A 20,217-nucleotide genomic window follows, 5' to 3' on the forward strand; every position below is an offset into this window, starting at 1 on the left:
GAATCGAGTTTACGATAGTACAGGCTAGGATCTAGTCTTGTAGATCGCTGTACATAAAACGCGCTCCACGCGTCGCGTTCCGAGTCTTCGAAGGGAACGCGGTACGCGCGTATCATCGAACGTACGAACATCTTTGCATCCTCGCATCTTTGCATCTTCGTTCGCGCGTTGTCATCGATTCCTGGTCAATCGTAAATAACCGATTTCGAGACCGCGTCGAATCATCGCATAGTCCCGGACAATACTAGCTCCCTCGTCGTTAGGACGTTACCCGAATCTGTAGCTTTCGATCACAATAGCATGGTCTCGTTACGGATTTTAGAGTCGATGAAACTTGCACGTTGCACGAATTCGTTCATTCTTTTCTTCGTCCGACGGAGGGCGTTTCCCGTATCTCTCTCCCCCTTCTTTTATTTTTCGTTTTCTCGGCGAGGCCGAGACCGGTGAGCGTTCTCCATCTCCCGCTTTTCCATTTCGTACTCTTACTTACCGTGGTCGCGTAGCGTCGTTTGCCGGCCGAAATTCTGAAAGGTTCGACTCCTTTTCGCAGTGTCGACGCAGCTCTGCAACACGATCGCGGACGACCTGACGCGAACGGCGGACAACGTGGTGCAACTCTACAAACGTTTGACGATCGACGAGGAGGACGAAGGAGCGAGCATCGATCGGGACACGATGCTGCGCGGGCTCCAATCGTCCGTGAACGAGACGATGCGCACCCTGCGACTGGTCGTCGCGAGCACCGGCCGTATACAAACCGACGGATCGACCACGGCCACCGGCGAGAGCACCGCGGTCGCCAACGAGGCGACCGCCACCTTCCAAGAGCTGCTCGCCGGCCAGGATCAGGGTAAGGTGGTCAACATGATGCAGCAGTACTCCGAGCTGCTACTGACCATGATGCAGCAGAGGATGGGGGGAACCCAGTCGAGCCACACGTAAAATCCGTCCAGCCGCCGGAACCTACGGCCCGAACGCGCGCAGGACGGGAACCGAGCAAACTATTTTCTCGGGGTTCGATCGATACCAAGCGATTCGAAAGCTTCCGAAAATATTGATAGACCCGAATTCCGATAAACGATCGTGTACGTCGCACGTCGCACGTCGCACGTCGCACGTTGCACGTTGCACGTTGCACGTTGCGCGTACCGGACGATGTCTTCTTTAGCCAAAGTTAGCGAATATTTATCGCCAATTTCGCGCAGAAATACGCGAAAATGTTTACGGACCGATCGATACCTGACGTCCTCGAATGCCGCCGTGTTTCGGCACTCTCTGCTCTCCCGAAACAAAAAGAAGGAAAAGAGACAAAAATCATACACCCGCACACAGTTTACACACACACACACACACACGTACACACACGGACAGACGTACACACGTACACATGTGCGCGCGCCCGCCCGCGCGTACGAAAACTCGATCGCGTGAAACTCGTATCTCGAGGCCATACGCCGTGAAATGCCAATTAACTAAAGACTCTTAGATTAGTTTTCGCGCGATATAATATCGTAATATTAGTCTTCTTGTTGTAACCAAAGGTTGTCTGTACCTACGGTCTAAAAGGAGCCAGCATTCGTCCCTTCCTTTCCCCGATGTTTAAAAAGCTTCGACGAAACTATAATAAAAGTATGCAGTAAGCGATGTAAACTTGCCAGTACGGAACAAATAGAATATCTAGCTATTAGTTTGCGCATTTAGGCGAAAGAAAGGAAACAAAACGGGCTTCGTAGATCTAACCGATGACGCGTCAAGGTTAGGGATCGAATATGTGATTTTATATTTCCAAATCGATGTACGAAACTATATTGTCTCCTACTAATTTTACTTGGCAGACACGCGCGGTAGAATATTACAATTCCCGACCGTCGAACCGAAAACCGTACGGAATCGACCATGGGTGCGAAGAATTCGTTTCTCGCGTTCGAACCCAATGCCACGGTCGATGCTCGACGGAAGCTGTGCTACATAGCGACTGCATATTTTGTCATAGGGATTACAAATATTTTTACACCGTAAATAACGTCGCGAGACGAAAGACAAAAAAAAAGTTCCAAAGCGCGTCGTCGTAAACTTTCGTTGAATCGTTGCGCCTGGTTCGAAGACCGAACGCTTCGAGCCGTTACAGATATTTCGAAGGAAGGAATTGCATCGAAGAATCAAAGTATTACGAACACGTATTATTATTAACGAATTTTAACGTTCATTACAGTACGCGCGATTCGTTTCTCTCTGTTCAAATATCGTAGTTACTTTTTCGTCGTCCACTCTGTAAAGTTATTTCCGACTGTATGTAATGTATAAAACGTGCCATTTAGGTTTACAACGATCGATCGTCGTTCGTTTCGATCGCTAACGTATCGTCGATCTCGGTCGATAAACGCGTAAGATACCTTTGGTCTCTCGTTTACGCGAATCTAGAGACGTCGAGTTGTTTTACGACGATTACACAATTCGTAGGATCGTACCGGGTGAAACGACCCGACGACTAACCGATCGAGCGAGTAGTGCTTCCCGAAAATCGTTTCTCTTTATTTTCTCTCTCTCTCTCTCTCTCTCTCTCTCTCTCTTCATCGGTTTCATCGGAAGCGTTTCTTTCGTGCGTCTCGTTTTCCTTCCCCGATCGTGTACAATCTTTTCTATCGCGGTAAATAATTTTTTACAGAGGTGACTTTATTCCTAAATGATACGGATCAACACCTTCGCCGCTCGTCCGTTTCTTCCCTTCCCTTCTCTCCTCTCCTCTCCTCTCCTCTTCTCTTCTCTCGGTGGTAATCGCAACAACGAATAACATCGAAACGATCGTAGCTTTGTTGTCGCGATCGATGATACTGCTACTCGACCTCCCTGTTATTTCGGAAAATCGATTTTCGGCAAAATCGAGGCCGATCGTTGGCTTCGACGGTGAAGGTGTTTATCGCGATTAATATATCATTGCGTACACTAGAGACTAGAATATTTTGTATTCGATGTCAGCATTTTTGTAATACATCGTCAACGTTGGCATGTTGTAAATCGTGGAAGCGACGACGGATGTGGTGAAAGGTGAAAAAATATCGAATCTCGTCTCATAAATCTCCTTGTATTTACCCAAGCTTCGCGTGGCAATGAACCATTCCAAAATTTCACCCCCCCCCCCTTCCCCTCTCAGTGTAATAATCATCAAAGACATTATTAAGATACTTTTAACCGGTCGTAAACATTTATTAATGGCTTTGTATATTGTTGTACTTGTTATATTAAGGCGTATTGTTATGTAATGTGTTACTCGTTTACTTAATCGTGTATATATTTATTTTGAATTTCGCAGAAAACAAAACAGTTGTTTGGTAATCGTGAACGCCAAATGTAATAATTTCGCCGTAAGAGAATTGTAACTTTTTAGCACTTTGTTTTGTATATTATGTTAACGATTAATAATATAATAATTCTTACAAACTGAAATCGCCGGTGATTATTTGATCCATTCGAAAATTCGAATACGGAATATTTTTTCGCGTCAGAGTTTTGGAAAGCAAAAAGTCGATTCGGATACGCGCATAGAGAATTTTATATTTGGAAAACAACGCGCGAACAATGTCGTTCGATGACTAAACGTTTTTACGAAACTTTTATTTGCGTGCTAATTCTCGTAAAAATATAACCGTGTCTATACAATAGGAACGCGTTTCACTCACTACATATATGTATGTATATGCATAACATGAAATATAGTTTTCAAAATATAACAATATCGTTCGATATATGGAACATTACGCGGGAGTTTGATCGATGGAAGACTGTTGTTCGTAATGATTTTGCGTGTCGTATAAATACTGTTCTATATACTGTTATTTTGTCACGATTGAGCCTTGTCACGAATGCACGATGTGGAAGTAACGGAGAGTAATAATATGAGGAGCAACCGAAATAACGAATGAACGTGATGGACCGCTGTTTGGTTAACTTTTCATGAATGATCGTACGAGTCGTAAATTTGGCACTACTGTCGCAAAATCTCCAAAATAATCGTCCTGTGTACGTAATTGTTCATCGCATTCTACTTTCCCAATAATTTCAGCGTTTTATCTGCCGTTTGGTTGACGTAATTCTTCCAGCTGTAACACACGAATAAATATAATTTTCGATTCTCGAGGGGTAATCGGGATCGTAAAACTAACGTTCGAATTGGAACGTGCGCTTGCACGCACGCACGCACGCACGCACGCTCGCATGCACGCAACGATTTCACCGACCTCTTTTTCATCGTCGACTTCGTCTTCGTCTTCGTCGTCGGAACCGTGAACCGAGGCTGCCGGGGTGGTGTGTCTCGAGGAAGAAGGCGACGGCGGTTCACTGATAGGTCTCGGATAACTGAAACGACCTACGCCACCTTCGGCGTATTCCGAGGCCAATTCCGGATAAACTGTCATTAAAGCCTTTATTCTGGCTTGGCGATAATACTGTAAAAACAGATCGCGATTAAAACATCGATAATCGAAAACGATCAAAGAAAGTCATTCGCTGCACTTACGATGCCAAGATTTCGCCAATCGAGGAGATCGCTAAGACGTTCCGTACGATTTCTTTGAATAATACGCTGTCGACGACTAAGACGTGCAAAATCGAACATGTACAAAGCGAGTTGCTGAACGGTATTTTCCAAGCCGATGAATCGCCGGTCCACGATATAAATACCGTAACTCATTGGATCGGCGATGTGTTCTTGCATAAAGCAACCGAATCCGGATAGATTCGTAGTGATACTGGGAATACCCATGACGGTGCATTCCGCGGGTGTGTAGCCCCAAGGTTCGTAATAAGACGGAAACACTCCCAAATGACATCCTCTGACAAATTCTTCGTAATCGAGGCCGAACAGTGGATTCGTCGACGACAGAAATTCTGGATGAAATACTATCTGCGAATCGAAACGGAGACACAGTGGTCACTGATATCGACGAACGTTGGTCGTGCGAATATACATCGATACACCGACACCTGTCGAATTGCGCGGACTGTACAACGGTACGTTGCGTTACCTTCACTCGGTCGTTAACGGTATTAAATAGATTGCATCTTCTGATAGCGTTCAGTACCGGATCGTTCCAATCGTCTACTACGTTGTGCGTGGTAACTGGTGGCAAACCGTTTCTTTGCAGAGCATATAAACACCTACGACGAAGAATAAAAAGTACGAGTAATTCGTTTCTTCGATTGCAATTGACATCGACGTTGAATAGTGATCGGTTACTACCGTTTGATTTTAATAGTGTCCTCCTTTTGCAAAAAGTCTTGAGCGTCGGGCATACGACCGGACAAACACAACTCGTACATGCGTTTTCCAATCTTTTGTTGTATATCGCTAATCGTGTCTCTTAGTGATTTTGTGACCTATTTAACGAAACAATGAAATCAGGCGTAGAAAGTCGTCGCGTACCTCCTCCCCCCCCCCCCCCAGCATTGTTCGACTTACAGCATGACCTCGTAACGATTCTACGTTAAAATTATTGGTCCGTGCCGGAAAAATAAGAAAAGCAACTACAGTCATGTCTGGTCTGGACGTTTTTAAATAATGATTTAATCTGGCCAAAGCTTCGATGAAGATGTCGGCGCCTTTGTTGCCAAATTCGTAGCGTCCGGCAATGAAGAAGTACAATGTCTTATCCAGATCGAAATCGTAATGACTACAAACACACGTAGGTATATAATTTAATCGAAAATAAAACATTGAATGATTACGCTCTCGTAAATGGTAGAACGTACCCATAAAAGTGACCTCTAACGAACTCGTGTATCTTCTCTTTGCTAACGGCGTGCAAATTTTGAAATTCGTGCAACGCTGCGAATTTCTTTACATTGAGCCCGTTCGGCGTAATAATATCGGGTTTTCGTTTAAGTAAATGTTCGGCTTCGAAGCCGGTTATATCCGAAACAGTTGTAAACACGTGTGCCAAGTGCGAGGCCGCACGTTCCATACAGTATCTGTGATAAATTTGCCGTTTTCCTGCTTCCTCGTCGACATTGAACTACACAAATACGCGAAACTCCGTTTCGATAAGAATTGAACGCTTTAAGTACGATTCTTGGCATCGATACGTTACCTTATCCAAATTATTATAAAAATCAGTCTTTCCTGCGCAAAGATATCTTCCAAGAAGTGTAGCGTGCGTAGTAAAAACCGTGGCAACGTCCACGTGTCTAGTTCTTAAAGCGATTAAGCCGACACCGGCTTGCCACTCGTGACAGTGGACGACCACACGTGGTGGAACGTCGCAATATCCTTCGGCTGCTTTCCTAAAATTTTTAAATCCATACTCGACGAACAATCTCGATTGGGTGCGCAACAAAAAGACACGTTATATTTTACGATGCATCAACAAATTCACCTGAATTCAGAGATAAATTGACACACGAGATAGCCAAGAATAACTGCATCGTTTGCCTCTATATCGAGATGAGGAATACCAAGGTGACAGGTATTCCATAACTCCTGCTTGTATTCGTCCAACTTCCATGCTGCGCTTCCAATATCGAAGAGTATTATTTGCGGGTTGCCGTCCACTAACCATGTTCCTGTTACCACCTCAATAAGCGCTCTTATTTTACGATAAAATAAATATCACCCATTTTTATTAAATTTTATTGATTTCGCAAAGAGCTGGACAAAATAAAAAGTAACCGTACCATCTTGTTTACAAGGGAAATTGCCCTTGAATTAATTTTGGTCCCGTACCTGGACTTTGGCCAAAACATTATTTTTAGCACATAAAAAACGCATTTAGCAACTACAAACATGCTCTCTGCAGAAACAACTAATGTATTTTCAATAATTTACTCGCAATTTGTTTCATGCTTCCTTGTATTGCTTTTGTTCGTTATAAGTATTAAATCTTTGCCGACAATTAATTTATTGTACGACATTGTCTATACTTACTTTAAACCCCTGATCCCGGAGAACTTGAACGGCTAAATGTAACGGACTATTATGCGGAAAGTCTGCCTCCTCGACTTCTGTACGAGCCGAAGTTACTTTGTAAGGCCCGATGAGACAATACTGATCTCCCATTTCCTCGGTCGAGACAAAAGCTTTGGATCGTATTACGGTATATATACCACCGACTGAAAAAACAAAAGTTGAGATAGTTGAGTAATGTTTATCATTTTCTCCGTTTGTTAGACTTTGTATACCTTTGTTGGCAGCTTCCCACGCAACTTCAAAATTCCATCGATTCTCGTGTTGCGCAGTGTATCCACGATCCATAAACTCCAGCAAATCGTTACTGCTATCAACACGGTAAAATCTTCTCGATGCACGTTCCCTTGACATTTTGTTGGCTCCTCTTTGATCTACATTTGTGTAATATTAATTTAAACTTACAAATATTTACATCTACCGGATACTGTTTCTTGGAAGATACAAATACAGAAAAGAATCTTCACCATTTGGTACAAGGGAAATGCCAAATTCTATTATTCGTCGCTACATTTATTAATGAATGAAAAAATAACTTGCTCCAATATTCTCTAGATAAACATTTATTGATAACAATTCCAAAAAACAACTTCTTCCTATTTTGAATTTTTATACAAAGGTTTTTTCCAGACATTTTCGCTTTAATAAACAGAAAATCAACGCAAAAAAAGTATAAAATTTTGTCATGTGAATAAAAAGTACATCTATTGCAGATCACTTTTGAAAGTCGGAAGTTTCCTCCTTGCACGAGCAACGTTAATTTCAATTCACTGTTCAGTCACTTTAAAATCGTAAAAACGATAAAATACACGACCGTTTAATCAAGCAAAGCTACGAGTAACCAATGGCATGGCTGTAATTACAATGATTAAAGACGTTTCTTAGTCCACCTTTAAATTGTTTCGATAACCGAAATTACGTCGTTTCAAGATCAAGATCAAGAACGGTGCGATCGTAATTCGGGGGCGCGCTAATTTTCCGCTACGAGTTCGACTCAAGTTCGACGAGGAAAGTGCTCGAGCGAAGCACGTTGCGTCCGCGACAAGTTTATCGGAGGTCAATGACAGCACGAACTTTTATTGCCACTTTTACTAGGGATTTACTGGGTCCGTTGAACCATGCGACGATGATGAAAAAAATAAGTGAAATTACTCGCCGAAAACACACAGAGAATACACTTACTTTCGTTCAAAATAACGTTTCACGACGAAAAAGCGTAGAGACAAGGAGCAAGTGGGTGGACAGACCGAGCAACTTCCACGGCCAAGCTCGCGCGAAGGTCACCACAAACTACGAAAGGTCACAAGGGCTTGACGGGGCCGCGAGTCGGCTTCTCGGTCTACTTTGAACCCGATGAACGAATCTTCGTCGGTTCGCTGATAAACGCATTACTTGGATTTCTTTCGCAACTACAGATGGCACGAGATATCTCTTCGGTGGCTGCGAAACCGCTTCTTGTTGGCTCGTGATCAGCCTCTCGTCTTCCGAGCGATACGCGCGTGCCATAGTCGGCAAATTTTGTTTGAAATAGAAATATTATTTCGCAAAAATTGGACTCTTCATTGTAGATAAAACACATCGTGCAATAAACGGATAGCTACTTTGACGTTCGTAGAGTTTTCAAATTCTTTAAGAAACAAAAAAAACAGCAGAATTTTATCGAACACTATAATTGATTATTATTTGATTATTGGGGTGGAGGGGAAGTGATACGTTCAGTTCGTAATCGCAATAAAATCACGTAAAATAATATTTCTGGAATATTATTTCGAGTAATATTATGGAAGAAACTTTTCGGTTTATTGCGCATGTACTTACTAATTAGTAATACTGATTAGATACATTGTACATATGTACGTTTACAAAGTATTTCTCGATTCAACTATTATTGCAATATTTTATTTTTGGTTTACAGAAAACTATATGCAGTGCTACGCCAACTACAAATTTTTACGCAGGAGTGGAAATTTTCAATATATACATATATATTGCATACATAATTCGAAATAAATTCTATCCATACCCGAAAAGCTTATAAAGTAATATCGTCATAAGTGTAGCAATCAATGATTTGAAATTGTAAAGGAAGTACTGCTATGTATTGTCGAAATTTACAAGCATTACGATATTTTAAATTTACGATTTCGTTAACCCCTTTCCCTATATAGTCTAATGCTTTAAGGTAAATTAAGATTTAACACAATAATATAATTCAATAATATAGTTCAATAATATAAATTAAAATAGTTAATAGCATAGGACCGATTCTTCGACTTACAGTCATTCTATTCTATTAGGTATAAATAATTGACAATTACGAAAAATGATCGAAATGATAATTTGGTTGCTAAGCCAAAAAACGTAGCTGTTACATTAGATTTCAATCGTTTTGTTTTCATAGCAACCGACACGTTAAATTTTTCAGTTCAGAAGAGGTATGCAGAGGGCTTACGTATGTGAGGTTATGTTACGCGTTACTAAGAGTTTCCGTACTACATAATAGCCAGATCGTGCATAATGGTTACACAGAGTCGTGGAAATTTCCCCACCACTAACGTTGCTACAAGATCGCCTGTCGGTAAACCCGGCACTTTGGACAACATCGGTGAATCGAGAAAGGAAAATAAGTGCGAGGCTTTCTTTCTTGTTTTAAGTTTGGAAAAAAAATTAAAATATTTTCTTACGTTATGCGAATCGTGGGCAGTCAAACTGTTTAACCCCAAAAATAATAAAATAAATTTGAGAAACCAAACGTACATTATGCCTTTGTATTTAAAAGTTTCAACAAACCAGAGTTGGACATTAGCTAAATAATTTTGAATAAATTTGTATTCACATAATTATTCGTATAAAACATTTTATTTAAATAATTTATACGCTTAACCATTACTCGTCGCAACTCGTAGTATTCGTCTCTAACGAATAAAGTTTTATTTATATAAAAGTTATGTAATTGTTTGTACAAATAAACAATTTGTATAACCCGAAAAATGTATCTTTTATCTCGACTGTGTACTATACCCCGTCCAAATATAGTTTAATAATACCACCTAGCGGTTCATGCGTGCAACAAGCAATAGTTTATCATAATGAGAACGGAGAAGTATAACTTGATACCGAGTTATATACCGTGCTCATTCGTTAAGATTGGAACGCGATTTCCTACAATTGAAAGTGCTGAAAGATATTCGTGGTTCTATTGACATTGAGAGCGTAAACACGTGGAGAATCTATAAACATGGCGGTAAATATTATTAATGAAAATCACAATTATTGACTACTGCTACCTTCTAGCATTATTGACCGTAATGACATCGCGATTGGTGTCGTACGCAGATACTTTCTCTGCATTGTTCATACCGGCTAACCTACATGCATTGAATATATATTTTTAATTAAGAATTTGTTCATTGTATTGTATTTTACAATGAAAAATACAATTTAATTACTATGTCGTATTTTATATTTTTCGACACATTTCGTTTTACAATTCGAAACAAGATAAGTTGCCATGGTAACCAATTGCTCCAGTCAGTTTTGTATTACCGTACTAACGTGTAATAAATGCAAATAAGTATTATTGCATCGCGATGATATTATCGTATTCTTGTTTCAGGCTGCTGCAGCTGCAAAAGTTCAAGAAGTCAGAGAAATCACTAGAATAGAAAGAATCGGCGCCCATTCTCATATCAGAGGTTTAGGTTTGGACGATAGTTTGGAACCTCGCCATGTAAAATATTCAATTATCGTATAATACTACTATTTTACCGTTCAACATCGATAGATTCGTGTTTTCAAATTATAGCTACATCCTTTCAAAAAGACGTTTCAATGCTGGCAAACCGTTGGAACATTTTTTCGAAGGATGTAGCTTATACTTTAATGTCTCCGATATTACTTCCAAGAATTTGGATCATAGACGACTCAAAGATTTTATTCGCTCCCTTGTTTGCTTTTATTAACTAAATCTAATTATTTAGGTTTCTCAAGGCATGGTTGGTCAGCTTATGGCGCGCCGTGCTGCTGGCGTCGTCTTAGAAATGATCAAAGATGGCAAAATAGCGGGACGTGCCGTGTTGCTAGCGGGTCAACCTGGTACGGGAAAGACTGCCATTGCCATGGCAATGGCTCAAGCTTTAGGAATGGATACTCCGTTTACTTCGATGGCAGGTTCTGAAATATACTCTTTGGAAATGAGCAAAACGGAAGCTCTGACTCAAGCTATAAGAAAATCTATCGGTGTCAGAATTAAGGAAGAGACGGAAATTATAGAGGGTGAGGTGGTCGAAATCCAGGTAGACAGACCAGCTACAGGAGTTGGCGCCAAAGTTGGTAAATTAACACTGAAAACAACTGAAATGGAAACGATCTACGACTTGGGAAATAAAATGATCGATAGTTTAATGAAGGAGAAAGTTAGTAGCAATAATTGGTCGGTATCTAGTTTCAGATGTTGTTTTTTAATTCCGTAAACTATGCGTTCGTTCAAGGTCCAAGCGGGTGATGTAATAACTATCGACAAGGCTACGGGAAAAATTAACAGACTAGGACGTTCGTTCACCAGAGCTCGTGATTACGATGCGACCGGTTCGCAGACTCGTTTCGTACAATGTCCCGAGGGTGAATTGCAGAAACGCAAAGAAGTGGTTCACACAGTAACATTGCACGAAGTCGACGTTATAAATAGTAGAACCCATGGATTCCTGGCATTATTCTCCGGCGATACAGGGGAGATCAAGTCGGAAGTACGAGACCAAATAAATGCGAAAGTTGCCGAATGGCGGGAAGAAGGTAAGGCAGAAATTGTTCCAGGAGTTCTGTTCATCGACGAGGTTCATATGCTGGACATTGAATGCTTCTCGTTTTTAAATCGAGCACTCGAAAACGAAATGGCACCTGTTGTGATTATGGCTACGAACAGAGGTATACGTACAGAATGTATTCATCTTCGAATAAATTACCTCGATTAACGCGAGACATAATTAATCGAGTTTATAGGTATTACAAGAATCAGAGGAACAAACTACAAAAGCCCTCACGGGATTCCTATAGACCTGTTGGATCGTACGATTATCGTTCCAACGAATCCGTATCAGGAAAAAGAATTGAAAGAAATTTTAAAGATAAGGTGCGAAGAGGAGGACTGCGAAATGGCGGACGATGCTTTAACGGTACTTACAAGAATAGCGTTGGAGACGTCGTTGAGATACGCGATTCAACTAATCACAACTGCCTCGCTCGTATGTCGAAGAAGAAAGAGTACCGAAGTAAATACGACACTATTTGGCCACATATACTTACGTCACTGTTTTTCGTTGTTACGGAAATATATATACCGTGTAATTCGTTAACATTTATTTATAGGTCAACATCGACGACGTAAAGCGCGTCTATTCGCTGTTTCTCGATGAAAATAGGTCGACACAGTTTCTGAAAGAATATCAGGATGACTTCATGTTCAACGAAATGCGTGAGTAAATTTACACGTACGCGCGATCTATCGCGCTGTGTTCGCAATTTTTTATCGTTACATTCGTGTCTTTGTTTTAGCGGAAGAGGCTATGGAAATATCGTAACTATAGATAGGAAAATAAATGATTCGTTTTAATTCTAGTATTTTTCGATAATAAGTCATCATTTTTTACTTCTGGATTCCGTAATGCTTCTTCGAAATATCGGTCAGATTTATCCAGGTGCTGAGTAAACGTATCGCGTGTAAACACGGTATGAGAAACGATGCTTTATATTTCGAATTAAATAGAAAAACTTAACAAACTCCATTTTTATCCCGATTACAGTTCAGTTTTATAACATTTAATTGTATTCGATGCGTTAAAGTTATCAATAAATTCATAACGAGAAAAATAATCAACTAACGTTAATCAAATAACAGAGGTAATCAGTTTTTGGCGTGAAGTTTCTGCAACTCTGTGAAACGCACGACATTCGAAGTAAATCCGTTCATCGTGTATTTGCAAAGATCCAAAAGTCAGCTTGCACTCGATGAAATGTTCTCGTACATCACAGCGTAACGCTAAATAATTTACATCGCTCGGTCGATGGTAGATCTTTCCGCAGAAACGTGTCGCGAAAGAGAAAGATCCATCATCCGACGCACAATCGAAATCACGATGCGATCGGAGAAGGTCAAACCGTGCACGTTGTCATCGATGATCTTACGTCTTCTTCTCTTGGCCTTTCTTGACTGCAACAGACGAATAATTGACGATCAATGCGACGAGTTTCGTATCGTCGATGATGCGTTTATTACGTATGGTTTTTGAAATCAACGTTCCGTGCTTCACTCACTCGTTATCAATTTCACTCCGCCCTCCGGCTTGAACGACGACTGAGACTTTTTATCTTTCGATGCAACTCTCAAACCATACTCCCCTTTGTACACGGGAAGAGGAATTACCGTGGACGAGACTGGCACCATCACTGGGAAAAGGAAAAGAAATATTTTGTGAGATACAATTTCGATAAAATACCGCGAACGTTACAGAAAGTTTAACGCGAGATAAAATTACGTATTTCTGTAAAGATATTTTGATTCGACGGGAATAGACCGTGTACGATGTTTGCGCGGGCGCGGTCACACATTCGCATTCGTACGTAACAGCGAAAGTAGAAACGATTCGAAGCGAGACGATATCACGATCTATCAAACGTTCACCCGTGCCATACCCAATAGGGAATATTTGCTTATCACTCTCGATCGAATATCGATTCATTGCACAAGGCGGCTGTCGACGTTGGCCGGTTGTTTAATTATTGGCTCTCGATGGATTGTTGGCAATCGAATGAAAATCGGGTCGCGTAGCAGTCTTCTCGTGAAAATCTGTGTTACATCGAACGATTCTCGTCTCGTTACCGGTGCGAAATTTCGATTAAATCCGAGATGAACGATCGTTGTGATTTCTCAGGTATCGATTCAACGATTTTGCAGCTACAGTTCGTCGTCGCGTTGCAACGTTTCAACGATCAAATATTTGCGCGCTTACAACAATTAGAATTTCTTTCGCAGATATCGATCGTCGGATAGAAATGCGTACAAAAACTAACAGAGACGAGTGGATAGAAATACTTTTCGACGGAAAGGTAAATTTTGTCGTGCTTTTTTGCACGTTGAAGAATAATTTTAATTTCAATTTTGTTTCGAAAACGTTAGAAAGAACGACATCCTGTGTCGGTAAGTTTAACACGCGTACACAATCGGTTTGCAATTTGATCAATTTTATCGGGTGATAAAGCAAGCGATAAAGTGCTTGCGTAATATCGTCGGGAATGTAAAACGAGAAAGAAGCTCGTAAACGACGAATAAAATATATACTCCGTGGAAAAGTTATGGTAATCGAATAATCGGCGATAGAGATTCGAAAGGTCGAGGCACGTGTATCGTAAACGTATCGAGAGGTTTTCGTTCGTGCAACTATTCCGTCAGCTGGAATGTCACTCTCGACTGTATCGAGTCGGTATATACTCGGGTTAATTATCATACCTGGAGATAAATCGGAGAACCGATACAGCTCGAAGCCCGATTTTAGTTACCCGCGAAACAAATTCTCGCCGGCGCTCTTGTAGTTTCTTTTTCTTTTTTTTTTTTTTTTTATCAATAGTCACGGCTGAACAAAGTGGACTTCTCGAGCGATCTTTTCGCGTTAAACGGAATCGAGAGTTCCACTCGTTTGATTTTTCGACTTTTTGGATTCGTTGGAAATCAACAGAGCGTATCGTGTAAAATATCGAACACTTTCCAGCTACAAACATTGAAAGTTAATTTCGTTCTTTGAACGTTAGACGCGAAAGTCTAACGATGTACGAGCAACGATTCTTTTCTACCGATTGAACCGATTTTTACGCGTCGCTGGATAGCCAGAGGACACGATTATCTTTTGGATGTCCGTGACGTTCCCGTATCGTGGCACAGCGTAGGTAAATCCTTTCGAATCGCATACTCGCGTGACGCGATTGCACTTTGTGCAACAACACACTTTGGTGCAATCACCGGTCTCTCGTTTTCTCGTGTTTTCCATGCTCCCTCCTCTTCGGCTTTAGAACTGCAGTCAAGGGCGGCCCGCAAAGATTCCGCTGTGCCGTTCTCGGTCGCTTTTACCTAGGTATTCGGGATCACTTACGGATTCGCTTTTCCGGATTCTGAATACTGCTGATCGGACGAGAGATCAGAGTCGAGTACACCTAACTGCGCGGGTGTATTAATCTTCGTCTCCTCGAGTGGAAAATTACGAGGAACGAATCGCAACACGTTGTTCCCAAAAATAAAGATATCGGCGAAACAACTGGATCGAGTTGCGAATAATGGTAAATTTTCGTTAAGAGAGTTTTCTTCGCCGTGAAGAGAAGGAGTTTTTCAAGAATTTATTCGAGAAGAACCACTCGGAAGAGATACATTGTAGGTCGCTCGAAGATACATGTAACCGCATCTTTCGATTTTAATCAAAACTTGGTCAATTTTCGGAATTTTCGCGCAAAGTGTTACGGAGTATTCTTCGTACCGTACGCGACTGAATAGACAACGAAAACAGAGCTACCCCGAATGCAAGCTACCTTGGATACATCTGGAACTCGAGTTTCGATTTTTCGTTGGAATTTTAATTCCGCGTTCACCGTGGACGCGCGAGTCTACGTTGTCGATAGTGGAACGTCTCGGTGTTATTAAGAAGCCGATAATAACTCGATACCGCTAATGACCCAGTAACTCGACGTTAATAACGACCCGATAACTCAATTTTCGTAACAGCCCTGGTAACTAGATGGTAATTTTAACGGTCGAGGCTTCCGAATGTAAAACGCCATCGTTGAGCGCGTCCTTTCGACGTATCGTCGGCGATCGGTGTACTTCCGCGGACCATCGTTGTTCCTACCGTGCCCTCTAAATATCCTCCGAATAGAAAATCTCCATTGAGATTTTAATAAGAGAAACACGGATCCCGATATCGGCTTCGATACCCGAGTAAATTCGAGAAACGATCCATTCTTTTCTCTACCGTCGCAATCATAGTCACGGCGTGGATAAAAATTCGTAGGGTCGTTCGAACATTCTTGGATCTTTTTTGCGCAAACGAGATCGAACGGATACGAGAGCGCGTTTGCCCTGGGAAACTAGAACCGAGCGGATAGGAGGTAAATACGCGTGTTTATCGGTACGTCTAGGAGTTGCTGCATCGAGAATACGATCTACCGGAGATCACGGCCTCGCTATAATCGAAGCCCACGCGGGACGCGAACTGACGTCATCCTCCCGTTATTCCCACCTGTCGAACCTCGCCTCAAGGAAATTTGGACTTTTCGAGATCGCGCTTTATTTGGTCAACCGCGATCGCATCCGCCCCCTCCAATTTTTCAAACGATCCATCGATATTCCATATCATTCCGGTGCCTTCGATCGTGCGAATTTACGCGCCAGAGATCCTCCTCTTCCTCCTCCTTCTCCTCCTCTCTCCTCCTCTGTCCTCGTCGAAAGACGATAATTAAAGAGCAATCGAATTTCCTCGACCCGCTCCAATTGGATTATACGCGCAACCATTTCCAAGATATTTCATCGGACGACTATCCGATATCGGTCGACTTTCCGTTCGTCCTTAGTCCAGACCGATAAAATAAACAAAGCTCGGTGTACCAGACGGGATGGTCATCGACAATTGCGTCGTAAGGTATAGTTCGTTCGTATCCGAGGCGGTGTACGTACGCGCAGTGTTACGCGATGCCCAGAGCGCGCTATAAAACTCGACGATCGGTATACATCTATATAAATAGAACACCGTTCCGTCTGCTGTTCGTAACCGCACCGTGGAAAAACAACCGAAGGAATTGCGACGATGCGATTAGATTTCGAGGTGTCTTCGATGCTCGACGAGGGCGAGTAACGGCCGATTTATTTCTATCCGAGAAAATGCTAGGAAGAACGCTACTTCCTACCGTATCGGGAAACGCTCGAATACAATTTGAGAAACCGCTACGGTCGAACTCTGTTTCTTCCCGTCTTGGAAAACATTGGAGTTTCCTCTCTCGAGAGGTTCCCCGACAACGAAGAAGAGACGAGGAGAGCGCATCTCCCGTGGCAGTTAGCCGCGGCAACAATTAAGGTGAAAGTTTTTCCGCGACCAAGACCTCGATCTCCGTTGAGACCGGAGAAAGAGAAACCGAGGAGACTTTCGATTTTTTAATAACCGCCCCGACCGGCTCGTTATCCTCCGCTCTTCGTCCGTTCGAAAGTTCGTCCGTGGAAAATCAACGAACGTTTTCGCGATACGAGAGCCTCGTTACGAAAATTGGTCAGAGTTTCGCGGCGAAGCAAGGTCGTTTGCGACGAAAACGGACGGCCGAGTTCGATTCGCGACTTATCGGTACAAGGTTGCATCGGAATAGAAAAGAACGCGCGTAATCCTATAAAATTATCGAAGAGATATCTTGGTCGTCGTTCACGGCTCGAAAGGCTCGAGTTCTGCGCGAGATACGCATTTACCTAGTTGGCGCGCCTTCGTACGCAACGTAGCTACGCGGGAAAAACCGTAGAAACGGAGGATCTTTCACGGAAGGTTTCACACTACAAGGGAAAGATATCGTCCAATCCGCGCGCAAACGTGACAAACCGAAGCCCGAACGGACGTTAAACGCCGCGGGTTTACGTAAAATCGTTAACGAGGCTTTCGCATACGCGCGATAAAAGCGTAAATTACCGTGAACACGCATTTACTCGAGACAAAAGAGCCCGATTGTTACCCGAAAACTTGTTTCCCGGCAGCTCCGTACGCGCACCGACTCGCTTCGATGGAAGAATGCTGGTCGCAATCGACGTACAATTTCTTCTTATCTTGTTTAATCGACGCAAAGCGTAGTTGAAATCCAAGCCGTGCGAGCTCCTCCGGACCAACGGTCGTTACCAGTCGTCGCGATCTAGAGCGTCCGATCGGACCGCACGATCTGTCCGTGAAACTCATCGACGCGCGTACACTTCAGCCGAGACGAATGGTACGCGTTTCGACGTTCCTCGAGATTGGAAAATGGTCGTTTTTCGAAAACTCCGGTTACCGCGCGTGTCCTCGAAGAAGAGAAAGAAACTAGGCGCTCACCTGGCTCGAACACGTTGTCCTGGTTCCTCTTGTATATCGTCGGTTTCGCGCGCGCGATCGCGATCGCCGCGAGGAAAAGAACGAACAAGATCTTCGAAACTCGCGGCATGACGGACCGATCGGTGGGAACAAAGTCGCGACGTTGCTCGTCTTGGCGATGTTTCGACCGGCACTACGCCGAGCAAAGACCAAAGAGGTGAAAACACTTGCCACGAGTGGGGAAAGCTGCGGATAAACAACAGAATTGCCGCTCCCTGGCGGCGCGAAGCTTCGGATTTCCAGTGCAGTTTCGTGGACGGAGAGCCGAGGTCCTACGAACGCGAGAACGAACGAGAACTTACCCGTGTAAACGAGTTACTTCCGTGCTCGGCCTTCCTCCCAGCGATTTCCAATCTCGCTATGTCGCGATGTCGCGAGCTTCCGAAGAAACGGTGCGCGTTCCCACCCGGTGCGGTCGGCTGGCTCGCGACATCGAAACGTTTCGCCGAACAGGGTGCTTTTGTCTCGCGTTTACCCTCGATCGGACTCGAATTTCGAACAATATCGCCTATACAGAGGGAAGAAACGATTTCGCTTTCGATCGCGCGACGACGATGCCAACGCTCGTAACGTTTCGCGTTATCCAACGATATTGACCAACATTTAGGAAACGGAGATTGCGAAACGGATCGACCGGTCAAGTTCCGAATTACGATGCTCAAGAACGCTAAATACCAATGGCGCGCTACCGGTGAAAGCAAACTTAACGCCGACACCGTTTCGCTACACGTATCTGCTGTTTCTATTCGAAATCGGACGAATAACCGTGGCAAGTGAAACAAGCTTTTCGTTAACGTTTCTAATTTCATTTCTCTTATCGATAAATAAATAAATAAATACGATCGTCGAGCGCGAGACGACGCATGTACGCAGTGTAAAGGTTTCGTAGATTCTGCTACGGATCCAACGGAGAGTCTTTGCACTCGCCTGCTCGATACGTTACGAAATCGACTGTGATCCGCGAATCCAATATCTTTCCGAAAAAGTTGCACGGTTTTTTTTTTTTTACAAAAAGAAAAGAAGAGAAGAAACTATAAGATGAATCACGTGAACCAACACGAAGACACGCCCACGGCACACCGACGAGGCGGAGGAGACAGGTAGCCGAGCGAGAACGAAGGCGTGCTCGAAGAATCGCGAAGGAGCGTCAAGGATTTATATTAATCATTCCTCGTGTTCGTCAGTTCGCGATCCGCCTCGCGGATTCCTGGCTAACGACCACGAAACACGACCAATGCGAACCTCGACGCACTCGTGTCGCGCACGGAAAAATCCAGCCGTGTCTGCCATTTCGCGCCTTCAACGCGCACCACTTTCTTTCTTTTCGTTCGGTTTCGTTGGTAATCGGCCGGAACTCGGCTCCTCGGCTCGAACGATCGTCGCGGTGCGTCCTTTCCGAAAACGTACGAACCATAATTTGGTTCGGTGAGGGGACATTCGGTACGCAGCGATAGATCGCCAAAAATGTCGCGAGCGGTCGGTGCGAAAGGTACCGCGATACCTTTTCCCGCGAAAAGAAAGGAGCTACACTCGACGGTGTAGCGTTAATTACGGTTGGTTCGGTAGTCGGGGCGGGTGCGAGAGGAACGGGCCGTCGGCCCTAAGAATGGAAACTGGGTTAAAAAGTGAAAGGATTCGGAGATCGAAGGAGGAACGAACGACCGTGGGCTTCCATTCGGCTCTCCGTGTTCACTGTACGCGCGACGAGAAACTCGCGGAATCCGGTGCCGAACGCGACTTCCCGTTTCCTCTCCTTTCTCCTCGTGTCTTCTCGATCGTCGAAGATCGACCGGATGCTTTCGTACGCGGACACGTGGTTAAAGCTGGTAACTTTACGGACGGTTCGTGTTTCGGGCCAACGAACGAACAAACCTTACTTCGATCGGTCGGCCCAACCTCGAACGTCTTTGGGACCGAGGCGTCGAGGATTCGTAGAATCGTGAGAAACGATCGTTCGAAGGTGGCGATCCGCAACGGTACTTGCGTCGAAGATCGGAACGGTGCGTTCTGCTCGTCTATACGTGGAAAAATTATACGTTCTCTCGGAGCGTAACGGACAATGCTCGGTTCTAAACTCGATACGCGATCTATGTAACAAGAACGAAAAAGTTAAGCAAGATATCGGAAAGG

At 43.4% G+C, this 20,217-nt stretch overlaps 4 protein-coding genes across 8 annotated transcripts in view; 2 read left to right on the forward strand and 2 right to left on the reverse strand.

Moving 5' to 3' along the window:
• Positions 1 to 4,376, forward strand: part of Wdr62 (WD repeat domain 62) — a 57,232-nt gene extending 52,856 nt beyond the window's left edge. The window contains exon 25 of the mRNA XM_076307917.1: positions 551 to 4,376. Within this exon, the coding sequence (XP_076164032.1) occupies positions 551 to 942 (392 nt within the window). The 3' untranslated portion in view covers positions 943 to 4,376. The remainder of the gene's footprint in view (positions 1 to 550) is intronic.
• Glys (glycogen [starch] synthase) lies at positions 3,181 to 12,259 on the reverse strand. Of its 3 annotated transcripts, none has more exons than XM_076307896.1 (12): positions 12,135 to 12,259; positions 7,171 to 7,329; positions 6,917 to 7,101; positions 6,369 to 6,565; positions 6,084 to 6,276; positions 5,746 to 6,008; positions 5,456 to 5,666; positions 5,237 to 5,373; positions 5,022 to 5,154; positions 4,514 to 4,900; positions 4,236 to 4,442; positions 3,181 to 4,097 (listed from the first exon to the last, which is right to left on the reverse strand). In XM_076307896.1, the coding sequence occupies exons 2-12, from the start codon at positions 7,307 to 7,309 to the stop codon at positions 4,065 to 4,067; spliced, it is 2,085 nt and encodes a 694-aa protein (XP_076164011.1). In that variant the 5' UTR covers positions 7,310 to 7,329; positions 12,135 to 12,259; the 3' UTR covers positions 3,181 to 4,064. The 3 variants fall into 3 exon arrangements, with proteins under 3 accessions (XP_076164011.1, XP_076164010.1, XP_076164012.1); XM_076307895.1 differs by lacking the exon at positions 12,135 to 12,259 and adding an exon at positions 8,138 to 8,507; XM_076307897.1 differs by lacking the exon at positions 12,135 to 12,259 and adding an exon at positions 7,846 to 8,057.
• On the forward strand, positions 10,060 to 12,839 carry Rept (RuvB-like helicase 2 rept). Its single transcript, XM_076307906.1, has 7 exons — positions 10,060 to 10,199; positions 10,572 to 10,685; positions 10,936 to 11,370; positions 11,446 to 11,878; positions 11,954 to 12,222; positions 12,320 to 12,425; positions 12,506 to 12,839. Exons 1-7 carry the CDS (start codon positions 10,194 to 10,196, stop codon positions 12,529 to 12,531), a joined length of 1,389 nt encoding a protein of 462 aa, XP_076164021.1. The 5' UTR covers positions 10,060 to 10,193; the 3' UTR covers positions 12,532 to 12,839.
• LOC143144984 (uncharacterized) overlaps positions 12,683 to 20,217 on the reverse strand; it is a 53,703-nt gene continuing 46,168 nt past the window's right edge. The window contains exons 1-3 of one of the 3 annotated variants that reach the window (XM_076307915.1): positions 18,049 to 18,565; positions 13,265 to 13,396; positions 12,683 to 13,160 (exon numbers count right to left, since the gene is read on the reverse strand). In XM_076307915.1, the coding sequence (XP_076164030.1) occupies positions 13,132 to 13,160; positions 13,265 to 13,396; positions 18,049 to 18,157 (270 nt within the window). In that variant the 5' untranslated portion in view covers positions 18,158 to 18,565 and the 3' untranslated portion in view covers positions 12,683 to 13,131. Of the gene's footprint in view, positions 13,161 to 13,264; positions 13,397 to 17,698; positions 18,012 to 18,048; positions 18,566 to 20,217 lie in introns of those variants that run through there. The other 2 variants (XM_076307913.1, XM_076307916.1) reach the window with 2 other exon arrangements.

This window comes from Ptiloglossa arizonensis, chromosome 3 (assembly GCF_051014685.1).
Source record: "Ptiloglossa arizonensis isolate GNS036 chromosome 3, iyPtiAriz1_principal, whole genome shotgun sequence".
NCBI lineage: Eukaryota > Metazoa > Arthropoda > Insecta > Hymenoptera > Colletidae > Ptiloglossa > Ptiloglossa arizonensis.

Bases quoted from the DNA above. Each gene is read 5' to 3' on its own strand.
- Glys (XM_076307896.1), bottom strand. From the start codon at position 7,309: ATGTCAAGGGAACGTGCATCGAGAAGATTTTACCGTGTTGATAGCAGT. The intron at 4,443-4,513 runs GTAAGTGCAGCG...CTGTTTTTACAG, and splicing joins ATTGGCGAAATCTTGGCATC to TATTATCGCCAAGCCAGAAT. The intron at 4,098-4,235 runs GTCGGTGAAATC...CGTGTGTTACAG, and splicing joins AAGTCGACGATGAAAAAGAG to CTGGAAGAATTACGTCAACC.
- Rept (XM_076307906.1), top strand. The intron at 11,371-11,445 runs GTTAGTAGCAAT...CGTTCGTTCAAG, and splicing joins ATAGTTTAATGAAGGAGAAA to GTCCAAGCGGGTGATGTAAT. The intron at 11,879-11,953 runs GTATACGTACAG...TCGAGTTTATAG, and splicing joins GATTATGGCTACGAACAGAG to GTATTACAAGAATCAGAGGA.